Below are 13,869 nucleotides of genomic sequence, written 5' to 3' on the forward strand. Positions count from 1 at the left end.
AGAATGTGCCCATAACAATCTCATCTCAAATCAGATTCTAGCAATAGCCTAGGCTACAGTACCCCACTAACCATTATCTATCAATAGCCATTAGACTTGCAGCTTTGCTCACATAACCTGGAAACTAGTTTATTCACAAAGTAAGAAAACAAAACCCCAGCCCCCCATTTTTACATACACTATACACCCTGAAGTATTCTGTCTAATTCTTAATTGTAATATTTTTTATGCAGTAGCCTGTATTGTAATATAATCAATGATAATATTTAATGTTACTGTAGGTACAGATTAAAAAGATTTGGTCCTCTGGTCCCCAAAGGGGCCGTGGGTGATAGAGGGAGAAGAAATGGAGAGAGACAGAGAGAGAACTGCAATGATACTGCTTCTGTGGAACTTGTAATGAGCCATATACAAGAGCTCTGCAGAAGAAAAGAGAATAGAGAGAGGGGGAAGAGAGAGAGAGAGAGAGAGAGAGAGCGAGAGAAAGAGAGAGAGAGAGAGAGTTATGTCTGTCCAAGTGACGAAAATGCTTCTCAGTTTTTTTTTTGTTTTTTTTTCCCTTGGATCTTCACATTTAAACCCTCATAAATCCACAGAAGTAAAAGCCATGGGTGTCGGTCGCTATTTTTCCTTTGAAGCTTCTGTACAAGGATCTGTCTGTCGCCGCTGTAACGTCCGTCCCCTGCTTTTGGGAACAAATCCAAGTCACCACAAAAGCCACACTGTCCCTCTAAATGTGTTACATAGGTATGTTTTTTTTCTTTTTCCAAGAAGAAGTTGTTTTTTTTGTCCTGTTTGGCTTCCTTGCTGCTGGCTTCACTCCTCTTGTCTGTTCTACTAAACTTTCATCGCCGTGGTGATGCACGCAAAGGTAAATCTGATATGTTTTTTTTTTCCTCTTTTCCAAAACCTTCATGTACTTATTTTCTGCTGTGGTTGTTTTTTTTCTTCTTTGTACTTGTTTCTTGTTTTTTTTTTTTAATTTCTTGTTGGTCTCTTCATGTGTTGGTTTTGCGAGAAAAGTTTTCCATCTGTCAAGATGTCAAGACTGCAACTGTTCAAAAAAAAAAAAGAGAGAAGATGTCGGCCTTGGACTCTGGAGACACACACAAGCTCAGTAAGGCCCTATGGAGGGGGAAGTACCTCTGCCTGACAGCCTGATGTGTGCATGTCAGACCTGTAACTATCACACATAAAAGTCATACTGTAGCTGGAAATGATCCAAAAAAGCCAAATCCAAACAACAGCTGTTATAACATCTTAGTTGTAGGTCATCAGTGCTCATCTTAGAGTGTTTCTACATTGTACTTTGACTTAATAATTTTCTCTGTCCAAAATATGCCACATGACATTGACATATATGACAAAAATATAAATGACCTTTCCATTTTCACTCCTTACTCAATGTACAGTCATCAAACACAGAAGTGTACATGTTTTTATGAAAATGCAAGGTCAACGAAGTTTTACTCCTGGTCACTTACAAGGTAATGTAAATCCAGTCATGATTAGGTCATATTCTCTTTCAAATGTTTTCATTTACTGTACTGTGTCGTAATATTTGCAGTATCAGTGTCATGTTAGATTAGCATTGTACTGTTAATCTGACATTTTTTTCTTTAACTTAATGACAAAGTCAGCTCTATTGTCATTTATTCTCATGACAGATAAGTTAAGAGAGGAACGAAATGTAGTTTCTCCAGGACACAGTGCTACATGTAGACATAAAAAAGCAGCAGACAACAGTGCAGATATGCAATGAATGCAAACTATGCAACTATACAACAATTATTTGAGTATTGGTCAGCAGCAGTCCAACCTGTGCTGTTGGCTGTATGTGTGTATAAGTTCTAGGCGAGGGTCAGTAAGGGCGGCTGGCGTCCTTCGGCCGTTTCAGCTGTACTTTCAAGCGCTTCATGCCAATCTGGAAGCCGTTCATGGCCTGGATGGCTGCCTGGGCACTGGCGGGGTTATCGAAGCTCACAAAACCTGTGGAGCAACAGTCACACACACACACATTCAGGCTGTATAAGGAGAGTTTTCAGATTCGATTTTGAATGAATGTCACAGCATCTGGGCAGCATTTCCAGAAGAACGCATAATGATTTCTGTATTAAAAAATGTCTGTGATTTTCAGTTTAATTTATATTTAATATAATCATCATGCTTGTTGCATTTAAACACTGCAGGTATTGTAGTAACACTCTCTTTGTTAAGTTTTGGTTGGAAACAAACAGGTTCTAAAAATTCTTGAAATGCCTGATGGAAAAAATCCAGTGAGGAATTTTATCTTCATGGTACTGAGGTAGATACAGCCAAGCGAGCTCTCCCATTGGTTAGGACTTCAGGAACAGAAGGTACCAGATTAACCACTACTGACAGAATTGACAGTAGAATCAACCAATCATGTTTTGATTTCCAATACATGGGATCAATTTCTTGAGAAAAAAAACATCACCTTAGACCATCTGGAAGTCTTTGATAAGTCACTCATTGTGAATATGAGCGGTAGTCTAGCCAGGTTTCAGCCAGTTGTAGTCAGGTTTTAGTCAAAAAAAAAAAGGAAGGGTTCTTTACTGTAAGAGTCACTGTAAAACTGCTGCAAGGTAAATATATATGTAATGTCTGTTAGAAGCTTCAAATAAAAGATATTTAATGTATTTTAGTCTGGCATTACATTCATGCAAAACCTTCATGCAACTAGTCACATGTTGTGGCCTGCAACCTAATATTGTGTAGTTCTTTTTTCATCATCTTTGCATAATTTTTCTAGCTGTCACAGTCATTTTTTAAAATGGCTGTATGAGAAAGCAGAAGATCTATCACTGCACTATTACTTGTAGATATGAATGATGAAGAAAAAATAAACTAAAAAGGCTAAACATTTGTGGGTGAAAGACACAAGAGGCACTGAGTGAAGAGGAAAGAGTTTAAACAGCTACTACCATTAGCTGGCTAGTTAACCCAGCTGGTTACAGAAACACTAGCTTTGACAAACTTGTCATCCCTCAATTAAAGGACAAAAAATAAAGTCAGTTAGGAGTATCTCCTTTTCAAGAGCCACAAAGACCATTTTCTTGTCCATTAAGCCAACACCGCTTGTAATCAATCCTTTGTGTCATTCGACATGATTACATGATGCACTGTCAGTGTTTTAACTTGCTGTTTCATGAAACGTGTTCCATGAAGTTGAGACGATTGCAACTGTTGCGGCTGAAGTTGCAGGGGATGCTTTACACTAAGCAACTCAAGTGCTGTTTCATCTAGATTTCAAGCAACTGTTGGCTTCACACTAACATACTGTGAGAATCACATAGGGGTGCAAGCAGAAATGAGCATTATTGTAGGGGTATTTTTTCTTTGTTTTTGGCCAAGTTTAGACATTAATGTCCCAAACAGGCCTGGCTCACGTTTTGCCAATGCCCTAGCACAGAGATACATGCCAATAAACACATGGCTATCTTTGGGCTATATGGCTGTTTTGTATTAGGAATGCATTCCTCCAAAAACCATGATGCCAAAGCATCATGATCAATGTGAACTCCATTTCTCTAAGCTGTCTAAAAGATCCATTTTTAAGAGAAATGAATTCACTAAGAAGTGCTTGAACATAATCTGTACTGCTTTCTGTAAAGCATGCAAATATCTAGATTAGTGTGTTTTCTGTTTTAGTGGTGTCGGTGATACTGCGTGACATGATAGATTACAATTCTAAAATGCTAGGTGTTCTGCTTTATTTAAACGTTGATGGCTCATTTGTGTCTGTGTGTGTTGTTCTCACCGAAGCACTTGCTCTGGTTGGTGGCTCGGTCCATAAACACTTTAGAGGAGATGACGGAGCCGAAAGGCAGAAACATCTGCATCAGCTCATTATCACCAAACTCCTGCGGCAGGTGATAGATGAACAGGTTACAGCCCTCCGGACCTGAAACAGCACAAGGATAAATACCATAAAACATCAGTGCACACCAAAATATCAACAGTGTAAAACAAAAAAACTAAATATTATAAATAAAATAGGTTCCCTGCTGAATTACAGCTGTTATAAATAACTTTTCGTTGTTCTTTGTTGAATCCCAATGCAGGTGAACAGAAGGAAAGTGAGTGGGAGGTGGAGCAGACTGTAGGAAGATTGGAATCAGTAGATTTTTGCTCTAAACATGCAACTGGCAATTTGGCTGATGTATGTTGCAATTTTATGATGTAAATAATGTGAGGTAGGCAAGTGCACTCAGTATTTGACTGCTACTGCCACACCTATGCCAAAAAAATATGCATGACTCATTGTGCTGAATAGCCACTTGCCACCTACTTTTGATATAGCACTTTATTTGAAAGTGCTCCCCAGTGTGAGTTTTGGGTAAAAAAACAATCCAATAAAAATGTACCATCTAGGGTTTTTGAGTTCCAATTTGGCAGTACAGGAATTGAAATTGTCCATAAAAATTCATAATCATAAAGTAATTCCTATCACCTGTTACCATGAAGGTTTGGCCAAAATTCAAATGTGCGGTTTTTATTTAACTTCTGATGTATTAAAACTGTAAATATTCCTAATTAGTAGGTTAACAGTTTTTAGACCAGCATTGTGCAAATTGCATTTTCAAAATTGCCACTTATCTAAAAACAGTAGTTGCACCCATCACGAGGCCTGTTTTTTGTCATTTGACATGATTTGAGAAACAGTGATTTAGGCAGTACTGTATACAACACTAACCTAGTGGCTATAAGCTTCCATTACTCGTCAACTACATTAGCCTCGTAGCAAAACTAAAGAAGTAAACTTCAGACACAACACCTGTCTTGGCTGACTGACTACATCTGGGGGGAAATTGGATATGTAGCCAAAACATTGCTTTGGTATGTATCTGAAAAAGTTAAATAAATGTTCATGACTGCTCACCTTCTCTCTGCTGTTGCTGCTGCTGCTGAATCACCTGAGGTGGCTGTGGCAGTGTCTGGCCTATAGGGGTCAGTGTGGCGGTGGGGTAAATGGCTGCATGAACACAAATGAGCACAAGCGCACACACACACACACATAGACACAATTATGATGAAGGGAACAGAGGAAGGAGAAACAGAATGACAAGAAGCCAGTTGACCTTTATATTCTAATGGGAGATTGACAGGATCACAATGCAACTTGAAAGCAGATTAATCAAATATCAACCTGATAGCAGATGACAGATTGTTCAGAACCGCCATGATAGCTATAATTTTCAGTCAGGTTTTATGAATAGACAAAAAGAGATAATTTTGTATCAGGTGGCATTACAGAGACAATTGCAACATTTTAATCAGGACACACACCCTATGACTCTGACATTCAATTCAATCAAGCAGATATTAGCATACATATCTATTGTATCTGTGTGGATGTATGCGTGTGTACCTGTGTATTGCTGGACCCCGGTGAAGGCCTGCTGCAGTGTGTCTGCTGCAGTGGGGCTCTGGGTGGAGTATGGTGGCAGGCCATTGGTGTACACAGCCTCCACTGGGTGTCCGTTGGGCTGGGGGGTGATTCCTGTGAAGCCGTTAACGATGGGGGTCACTATGCTGGGCACGGCCGAGGATGCCAGATTAGCTGGAGGAGAACTCAGTCCTGCAGAGACAAATACTGACCTCAGACTGCTGTAACATACTTATCCAGTACATGAGAGTTTTCTTGTACTATTTCCCCTAATGTGTAATTTCGTGTGCCACAAACAGCCATAGCTCATTTTTACATGACCATTTTCCAGCCTTTCTTTATCCCTTAGAATTAAACAGGCTATTTTTGTGATTAATTCAAAATGGGCTGCTTTTAAGCTTAGTTTTCATATATGGACTATATGGACTACAGAATAAATAGATTCCAAATGATTTGATTAATAGAGACTGCTATATAAATATCACAATTGTTGAAACAATGCCAAATGGAAATGCTCACATAACATTACTTATCAATTGTGAATTTTGGAATACATGCCAAAATGAAAAGCAAAACCTCTTTTACGTTGTTTTCATGTTGCTTGACTTCTTTACTGAAAAACAGTACATTTGCATTTAAACATCCAAATGCTGAACTCAGAATAGAGTACAACCCATTTTGCGATCCATCTATATTGCTTTCCACGATACAATACTTTAAATATATAATATGCCTCATTAAAATGTAATCATAGCAGTGTAAAAAGTGAAAAACAACATTACAGTGACATGCCAAAAAAAAGGCTGTTTTAACACTGAAGTAGTGGAAAGCAGAATAGCTGTGCATTGATTACATTTCCAGGTGGACTGTATTCAATTCAGATACACATTTAGTATTTCCTCATGTATTGTTTTTCAGCAAAGAGGTCAACCAGCAAGAAAACAACGTAATAGAGGTTTTGCTTTTCACTTTGGCAGGTATTCTGCATGACAGTATGGAATAATAATGTAATGTGTGCACGGTATTTAACATTTTTTCCACCGTAGTGGCTGCATTACAATTTGCCACAAATTCCTCTCCATAAACTATAAGTCTTAAAGGGGAATTATATCTTTGTGATTTTATGTACATCTTTATGATGTAAACAAAATCACAACACAAAGTATATTCTGAAATGCTCTGTTCTAGAAAAAACTTGCCAAATAAGAATTGTTCACAGTGGTGGTGATAGGAACCAAACACCTGAGGCATGCTGTTACACAAAATGTTTATGAATACACTGATGCCTGATGCCTGAGACATTGTTTTGAGAAAAGGCTTTAGTCTACATTTTTAAAAACAATCCATTCATCACGGAGAGGTACCTGCAGGGCATTGTAATGCAAAATAGTTCTCAAAGTAAACCTTTTTTTGTTTCCAGACTATTTTGCCATTGTCTGCATTACATGTAAAGACTCAGAAGACACGTGTAGGTTCACCGGTTGTTTTACATAGTAAATAAAATGGGTACATTTGTGTTGTATAAATCATAACCCCTGGTTCCTACAGTGAATGATTTCACATCAGCAGGGCCGAATGCAGTGGAAAAGAGGCCTAACCGTGCTCTGGGCCACAGAACCGTTTGGTGGGATGAACGTAACGATGTAGCATTCTGACGGGTTATTTCAAACCTGACAACAATGAAATAAGTTCAGTTTGCTAAAATAAATTATATGCCAAATAAATTAAAGCAGTGCATGATTTTGAATCCACCATTCAACTTCAAAGCTTCAATCTAACACCAATTTCTAATTGTCAAATTTCGTAGATAACCAGGAGAGAAAAGCTGGTTAGCATTAGCATGCTGCCAGCTCTGCTCACCACAGAACAGGTTCGAATCTGACAAACAAGCTTTACTGGCACAACTTTAGATGATCTGAGAAAGCAAAGCCGACTGGCTGATTTTGGAGAGACAGAAAGCCAAATTTAATACCAAGTAGCCCAGTACATTTGTTTTGATTAACTGGTGCTCTGCTATCACAAATATAGACAATAAAAACTTATAACAGCGAGAGCAAATTTGACTGATTGGTGCTTTAATGACTGAAAGATGAAATTTAACCTGTTTTATAGAGTTTTAAGCTCTAACTTGCTAGGCTGACCTAATGCGAATGTATAGTACCTCCCACTGCAGTACCCACTCGGTTTCAGCTAATTGATGCTTAAAACCACTCGTTTAGAGGATAACAACTCATATCTGAGAGTGCAAAATCGAATATATAAAAAATGAATTGTTCACTGTAACCAGTCTTATGAGTCAGCACCAGCGCTGAATGGCACAATACGGCCCTGAAAACCATTTGGCTTGACAGTGGAAAAGTGGCCTTTGTTTACATCTCAATTATTCAAGAGAGCAGAAATTTTGAAAAATCAGTTTTATTGCCCTTTGCCCTAAAACAGTTGTGAACAGTCTCAGTACATATTGTGTTTTCCTTGCTCTATTACATCTGATTCAATTCATCACTTAAATATCATGACCTTCATGAGTCAAGTCAGGTGTGTTAGAGGGCTGAAAACATAAAAAATGCAGTGCTTGGGATTCCCAGAAATTGAAAATCACTGCCTGAACTGAATGCATAATCAATGAGAATAGTGTAACTCGCCTAATGGCATCAAAACTGAAGTCACTTTAACCCTTAGAAGTCTGGAGTTACCATCATTTTGCTGTACTATTCAAATGTAAATTTACAGTTTCATAATTAATTACACAGTTACAGAGTGAATTCTGCTACATTTAGTACATTCATACTGACAGTTGTAAGGGTGCACTTTTGATTTTTTTTGTTTGTTTCACTGTCAACAAATGACTAACATATACCAAAATTGTAAAGCACAATTATTTCTTTCTCAAGTTTAGAATCCACATTCTGGAGTACAATTAAAAATGTCATCAAATATTGGTTTTAAATATCTGTCAAATCTAAACAATATCCAATGTCAATCATTTTTAAATATCAATACCGATATGATTCTAATATCATCATGCATCCCTAAGTATAATGAAATGTACATTTTTAAAAAGTATCAAATTACACCATGCATTTGTTATCACTGATGATAAATGCATCTTCTGGTTAAGAGAACACACAATTGATGTCTGTACTCCAACATGCCAAATGGCATCAAAACTGAAGTCACAGGTCACTTTTAACATGAGTGGACCTGGCGGAGGCCATGCTGAGGGCAGTAGTGTGGTCAGTTCGGCTCGGCAGGCTGTGGGAATATTTATGAGCGTTTGACTGTGAGTCTGCACTGACTAATGCTGGAGACTTTAACTGCACCGCACATCAGCACTACTTGTCTTTGTTGTCAATCAAACCAAGAAGACGCAGGAGACTGTGCGATACCAGTGGCTAAATAGCCTAGGGCAAAGTGTATAGCCTCACATGCACGCACACACACACACACACACATAAACCCACAGACACACTTTTAAGGTGCTGGCGACAGGGCAGTTGTCTCTTGCTGAACTTTGTAATGATGCAATGTTGGTGCAATTTTCAAGGCAGAAGCACAATGTCATGCTACTGAGTGAAGGGTGTGATGCTGAGAGAGAGAGACAGAGAGAGTGAGAAACAAGACAGACAGGGAGAGAATAATAGACGTGGGAGAGAAGGAGAAAAGAGAGAGACAAAACAGAAGGAGCGAGAAAGAAAAAGAGCATGAAAGCCCATTTCCACAATCACCTGTTTTTTTTTCTCTCTCTGTTTCTGGCAGTATGTTGACTTAGTATCTCGAAATAATGATTTACTTTCCCAAAATACTGGTTTAGTATATTGAAATGATCTACTTTCTAGAAATAATGACTTAGTATCTCAAAATAATTATGTACTTTCTCCAAATATTGTATCTCAAAATAATTACTTGTTTTTGTCAAAATACTGACTTAGTTTTATCAAAATATTGACTTAGCATCTCAAAACCCAAATAATGGCTTAATATCTTAAAATACTGCTTTAGTATCTCAAAGACTTATTTTCTTAAAGATTTGCCTTATTATCTGGAAATAATGACTTATTTTCTTGAGATTTAGAGATACTGTGTCAAAATAATGAGTTTTTAAATTTCAGGAAAGTAAGTAATAGGTAAGTCATTATTACGATATAGTAAGTCAACATTTGAGATCTCAAGTCAGTATTTTGACATAGTAAGTTGATATTTGAAGAAAACAGGTCATTATTTTGATATAGTAAGCCAATATTTTGAGATAATACACGATTAATCTGAACTATTAAGTCAATGTTTTGAGATCCTAAGTCAATATTTTGAGAAAATAACTCATTATTTCAAGATACAAAGTCAATATTTTGACATACTGCTGCCGGAAACAGGTGATTTTTTTTCTCCTCTATCTGGCAGGAATTTTCTATTAAAGAGAGAAAGAGAGAGAAATGCAAGAGAAAGGGGGAGAAAAGAGAGCGAGAGAAAACAGAGCAAATAAGAGGGATAGAGGAAGGGAGAGAGAAAGAATGGAGTTCGCTCAGCCATGATACGTGCAGAAAAGAAGTGTGCGATAGAGTGAATAAGTGAATGAGTGAACTAGCAGCGTTATCTGTGTGACTCATAATGAAAGCTTTAATCAACACCACATTATTCCGTCTGAAGCAAGTGTGTCTGTAACCTACTTTTTTTCCTTTTGTCAGTGTGTGCGTGTGTCGTGTGAAGAGTGTGAGAGCAGCTGTGCAGATGGAGAGAGGAGTGTGATGGGTGTGTCCCTTAGGGCCGGCTCTCAGTCTCCTCACGACACTCAGTTGTCACGGAAACTAGGGGGTGAAGGCCTGTCACCAACATGAGCTGTCACTATACCTAAGGCAACCAATCAGACACTGAGTGTGAATTTATGTCCATGCACAGTGAGACACATATGGATATGAATGTGCTAATATTCATGCTTTGATGGATTTACACTAGATATACAGTTTATATAATACTGTATGTGTTATATAGACACTACACTCACTGGCCACTTCATTAGAAACACTTAGATAAACAGTTAAACAGTTAGATACTGTAGACCATCTGTTGACGCACAGTCTATGTTAGCCATCCTCTAGGCCAGGGGTGTCAAACTCAACCAGTAAAAGGGCCATATTAAAAAAAATCTAATCAAATCTCTGGGACAGATAAAAAGAGTTTTTATTTCATTTTTAATTAATGTTATGCTGTAACCCAAACTGGCCATTGTTTATTCAAAATATGCAAAAACTTCAGCGGTGAAATACAGGCACTTGTAATAGACTTGTAATGTAAATGTCCCCAGGAGCTCGGCCTTTTAAACCTACCTATTTGCTTGAACTAGACACCTGGCATCCTTTCTTTGCTGCAAGTTCATTAAGACTAATGTTAAGTGTTTATATTTGTTTAACTGCACCTCAAATGCATTTTGGTGACATAACTGGTGTCGAATTACGCAGAATTGTGTAGAATTGAGGTGTAACCGCTGTCCCATAGACTGTTGTTGAGGTAGGAGAGTCGGAGCACATTATGTTGCAGTGCATGCTGGAGACTGTAGTGCAGCACACTGTGAAACGGGCTAATATTAACAGAAAATTCAAATACTTTTGCGGGCCGGATAGGATTGTGTGGCGGGCCTTGTGTTTGACACATGGGCTCTAGGCATTCATCAAGGGTCTGTGTCTGACCACAGTGCTGCTCTTGGTTAGGTATTTTAGGGTGGCTGAACAACTCTAGCAACACTGCTACTCTCCAGCACCACACACACAACCATGTCAGTGTCACTGCTGAGAATAGACCACCACCTAAATAATATCTGGCCAGCAGTGGTCCTGTGGTCAGACCTGATGAACTGACCAATGATGAACTGATCAATGATGAACTGACCACAGGCTTGTGCAGCAGCTACACATAAAGTGGACCTTATAAGGCGCCAAATGAATTGAAGTGCAAAGAAGGTGTTACTATTAAAATACTATGAGTTTATTGTCTCTTTTAGAACAAAATTTTGTATCTCTTTTTTTGTCATTTTTCAACTTTGACATAATTTGCAAATACCAGCTGCCTGTTACACTGTCATTTTCATGATTAACCAATAGTAATCAAGAATTATTTAGAATAAAATCTTGATACATTAACTTACATTGAAAGCTAAGAAAGCTTTTTCTTCTCCTGGAAATTTACCAATTTGGAGACGGGAGATTTTGTTCCAACCGTGACAATATATTGGACACAAGACAGGTAAACAGCTTAGAAATAAATTTCAGTCTACACGCTCTGTACGCAGTGCTGTTAAAGGGACTGACATTTGTGGTGAACAGGCTCCACTGTAGTTGCTGTTTACATGAGCAGAAACCCTCATACACAGGAAATTTGAAGAGGAGATACTAGAAATGCTGATTACATATTCCACTCAATTTACTACAGCAGCCAGTTTTGTGTGTATTTTCTCAGACTCTTCAAACAGGGTGTAAACTAGCAGTAGTGTCTCAAAGACGTAGTTGGGAGACTTGCTTTAACAGTGGAGCAATAGAGGTTAGCTGGAGAAACATGCATTGAACGCATGCTCAAAGCATATTTATCAACTGAATAACACAATTTCATCAGAACCACTCTATTTCAACTACCAGGGAGGGTGTAGATGTACCTACATTAAAATATGCCTTGATGTGGCTGTATGTGCTCTTGTTATTGTCTTCCAAATTCTGTTTTATGACCTGGAGTAGAATTACACGAGTGTAGTATGTTTTGTTGGGAAATAACGCAAATTATTTAAACTGCTGTCTCTTTGTCATTGAACTTGCACCTCCTCTTTTGTCCCAATTTGAATTTAAATCCGTTGCCTCACAATCATAGGACATTGGTTCTTTTTGTGTTTAACTACAGCCTTAGAAACCTTAATGTTGATTTCAGACACATTGCACACACAACAGTTCAATTCAATCCAATCTAATTCCATTCCAGTAAACTATGGATGTGCTTGGGGTTTCAGGGAGTTACATCACGGTACATTTTCTCAGCGTGTTATGCTGAAAGGTGATTTAAAACTACTACTACAGCGAGCATATGTGTGTGTGTGTGTGTGTGTGTGTGTGTGTGTGTGTGTGGTGAGGCGGTGGCCCAGGAGAGCTGTTGTGTCTTTTGCAGTACTTTGTGCAGTGAGTGTCCTCAGTAGTGGTGATAAATTAGACTGCCATGTCTACCACTGTCTGCTCTACACACCAAGGAGAGCCTGTGCTTTTCTCTTCAGTGCTGCACACACACACACACACACACACACATGGCTATAAGGTTCAGTGGGCGGTCAGTGTGAAAAACAAAAATCAATGAGTATGGCAGAGGCTAAAAATGGCAGGACAGTGTGTCAGAGAACCAGTGTGTATTTATATGTGTGTGTGTGTGTGTGTGTGTGTGTGCTTGTGACTGTAAGTCACTGTTCAGTGATGGGTGATATGATGCCCTCCAATTTAACACACCACTGCTGTCCCACAGAGACTTATTCATAGTCAGACAGCTGCTCTTTAAAACTGATCTCATTCAACCTGCACTAGACTAGACACACTGCACTGTGCATATACTATACATACACACACTGTTCTATACACTATACGCACATATACATGTGTAAATATGTTCGAATGACAGATGTAGTTCTGCACAGCAGCACAGTATGGCCACATTGCTCTCCATTCAGACAGAGGTACAATGCATAGCCTAGGGATACATAGCTGGCTTATGTGGGTCATATGTGGCTCAAATTTGAAACCCAAGCTCGACCCAAACCCACTCAGGATGGATTATGACAGACATGGTATTACAAAGCTTTATTTTGTTGATTAGTGCTTGAATTGATAGATGCTAGCTCAGTTAGGCTTACGCAGTTTCTCTGACTTGAACTGAAAGCAGGAGATGGCTGGGGAACACAGTTTTGTTTAAGCTGTGTGCGCAGGACGGTTCACATCAGCCTTGTGATTGGTGAGGAAACAGCTTATGTATGAACTACCCGAGATTAGGACTGCCTACCAAGAGACTGGAAATGTATTCATAGGACATACTTTGTTCATGTATGCTGTGTGCCCAGAGAATAGATTTAGGTTCCCTGGGGCTATGAAGTCTAAACCAGCAGTCACCAGCCATTCTCCTGGAGATACTTATTACTTTTCTGCAGGATTTAGTTCCAACATGCATGTTACTGATCCCCCTTTTACCTCACACTAATGCATCTGATCCAGCCATTCATGGACTTCTGAAGAAGTTATTTAGCTGGACCAGATTGTGGTTGGAACTAGACATTGCAGGAAGGTAGATCTACAGGAAGGTAGATCTCCAGGACCAGAGTTGGTGACCACTGGTCTAGATGCTGGCTACTGAGTTTGCACAAAGATGTTACATATGGGTTTTTCTAAATTTCACTCTTACTGGTAATTCTCAACTACAAATGTTTTCTAGTCCTACACTCAGAATAA

General features: G+C 38.7%; 1 protein-coding gene across 1 annotated transcript in view; it reads right to left on the reverse strand.

The window, feature by feature from the left end:
* Positions 1–987: 987 nt before the first annotated feature.
* The window catches only part of LOC118797101 (CUGBP Elav-like family member 5), a 228,095-nt gene continuing 215,213 nt past the window's right edge, over positions 988–13,869 (reverse strand). Inside the window, exons 8-12 of the mRNA XM_036556330.1 lie at positions 5,393–5,602; positions 4,904–4,996; positions 3,782–3,925; positions 1,820–1,989; positions 988–1,054 (exon numbers count right to left, since the gene is read on the reverse strand). Of these exons, the coding sequence (XP_036412223.1) occupies positions 1,862–1,989; positions 3,782–3,925; positions 4,904–4,996; positions 5,393–5,602 (575 nt within the window). The 3' untranslated portion in view covers positions 988–1,054; positions 1,820–1,861. The remainder of the gene's footprint in view (positions 1,055–1,819; positions 1,990–3,781; positions 3,926–4,903; positions 4,997–5,392; positions 5,603–13,869) is intronic.

The sequence above is a fragment of the Colossoma macropomum genome, unplaced genomic scaffold, assembly GCF_904425465.1.
Source record: "Colossoma macropomum unplaced genomic scaffold, Colossoma_macropomum, whole genome shotgun sequence".
NCBI lineage: Eukaryota > Metazoa > Chordata > Actinopteri > Characiformes > Serrasalmidae > Colossoma > Colossoma macropomum.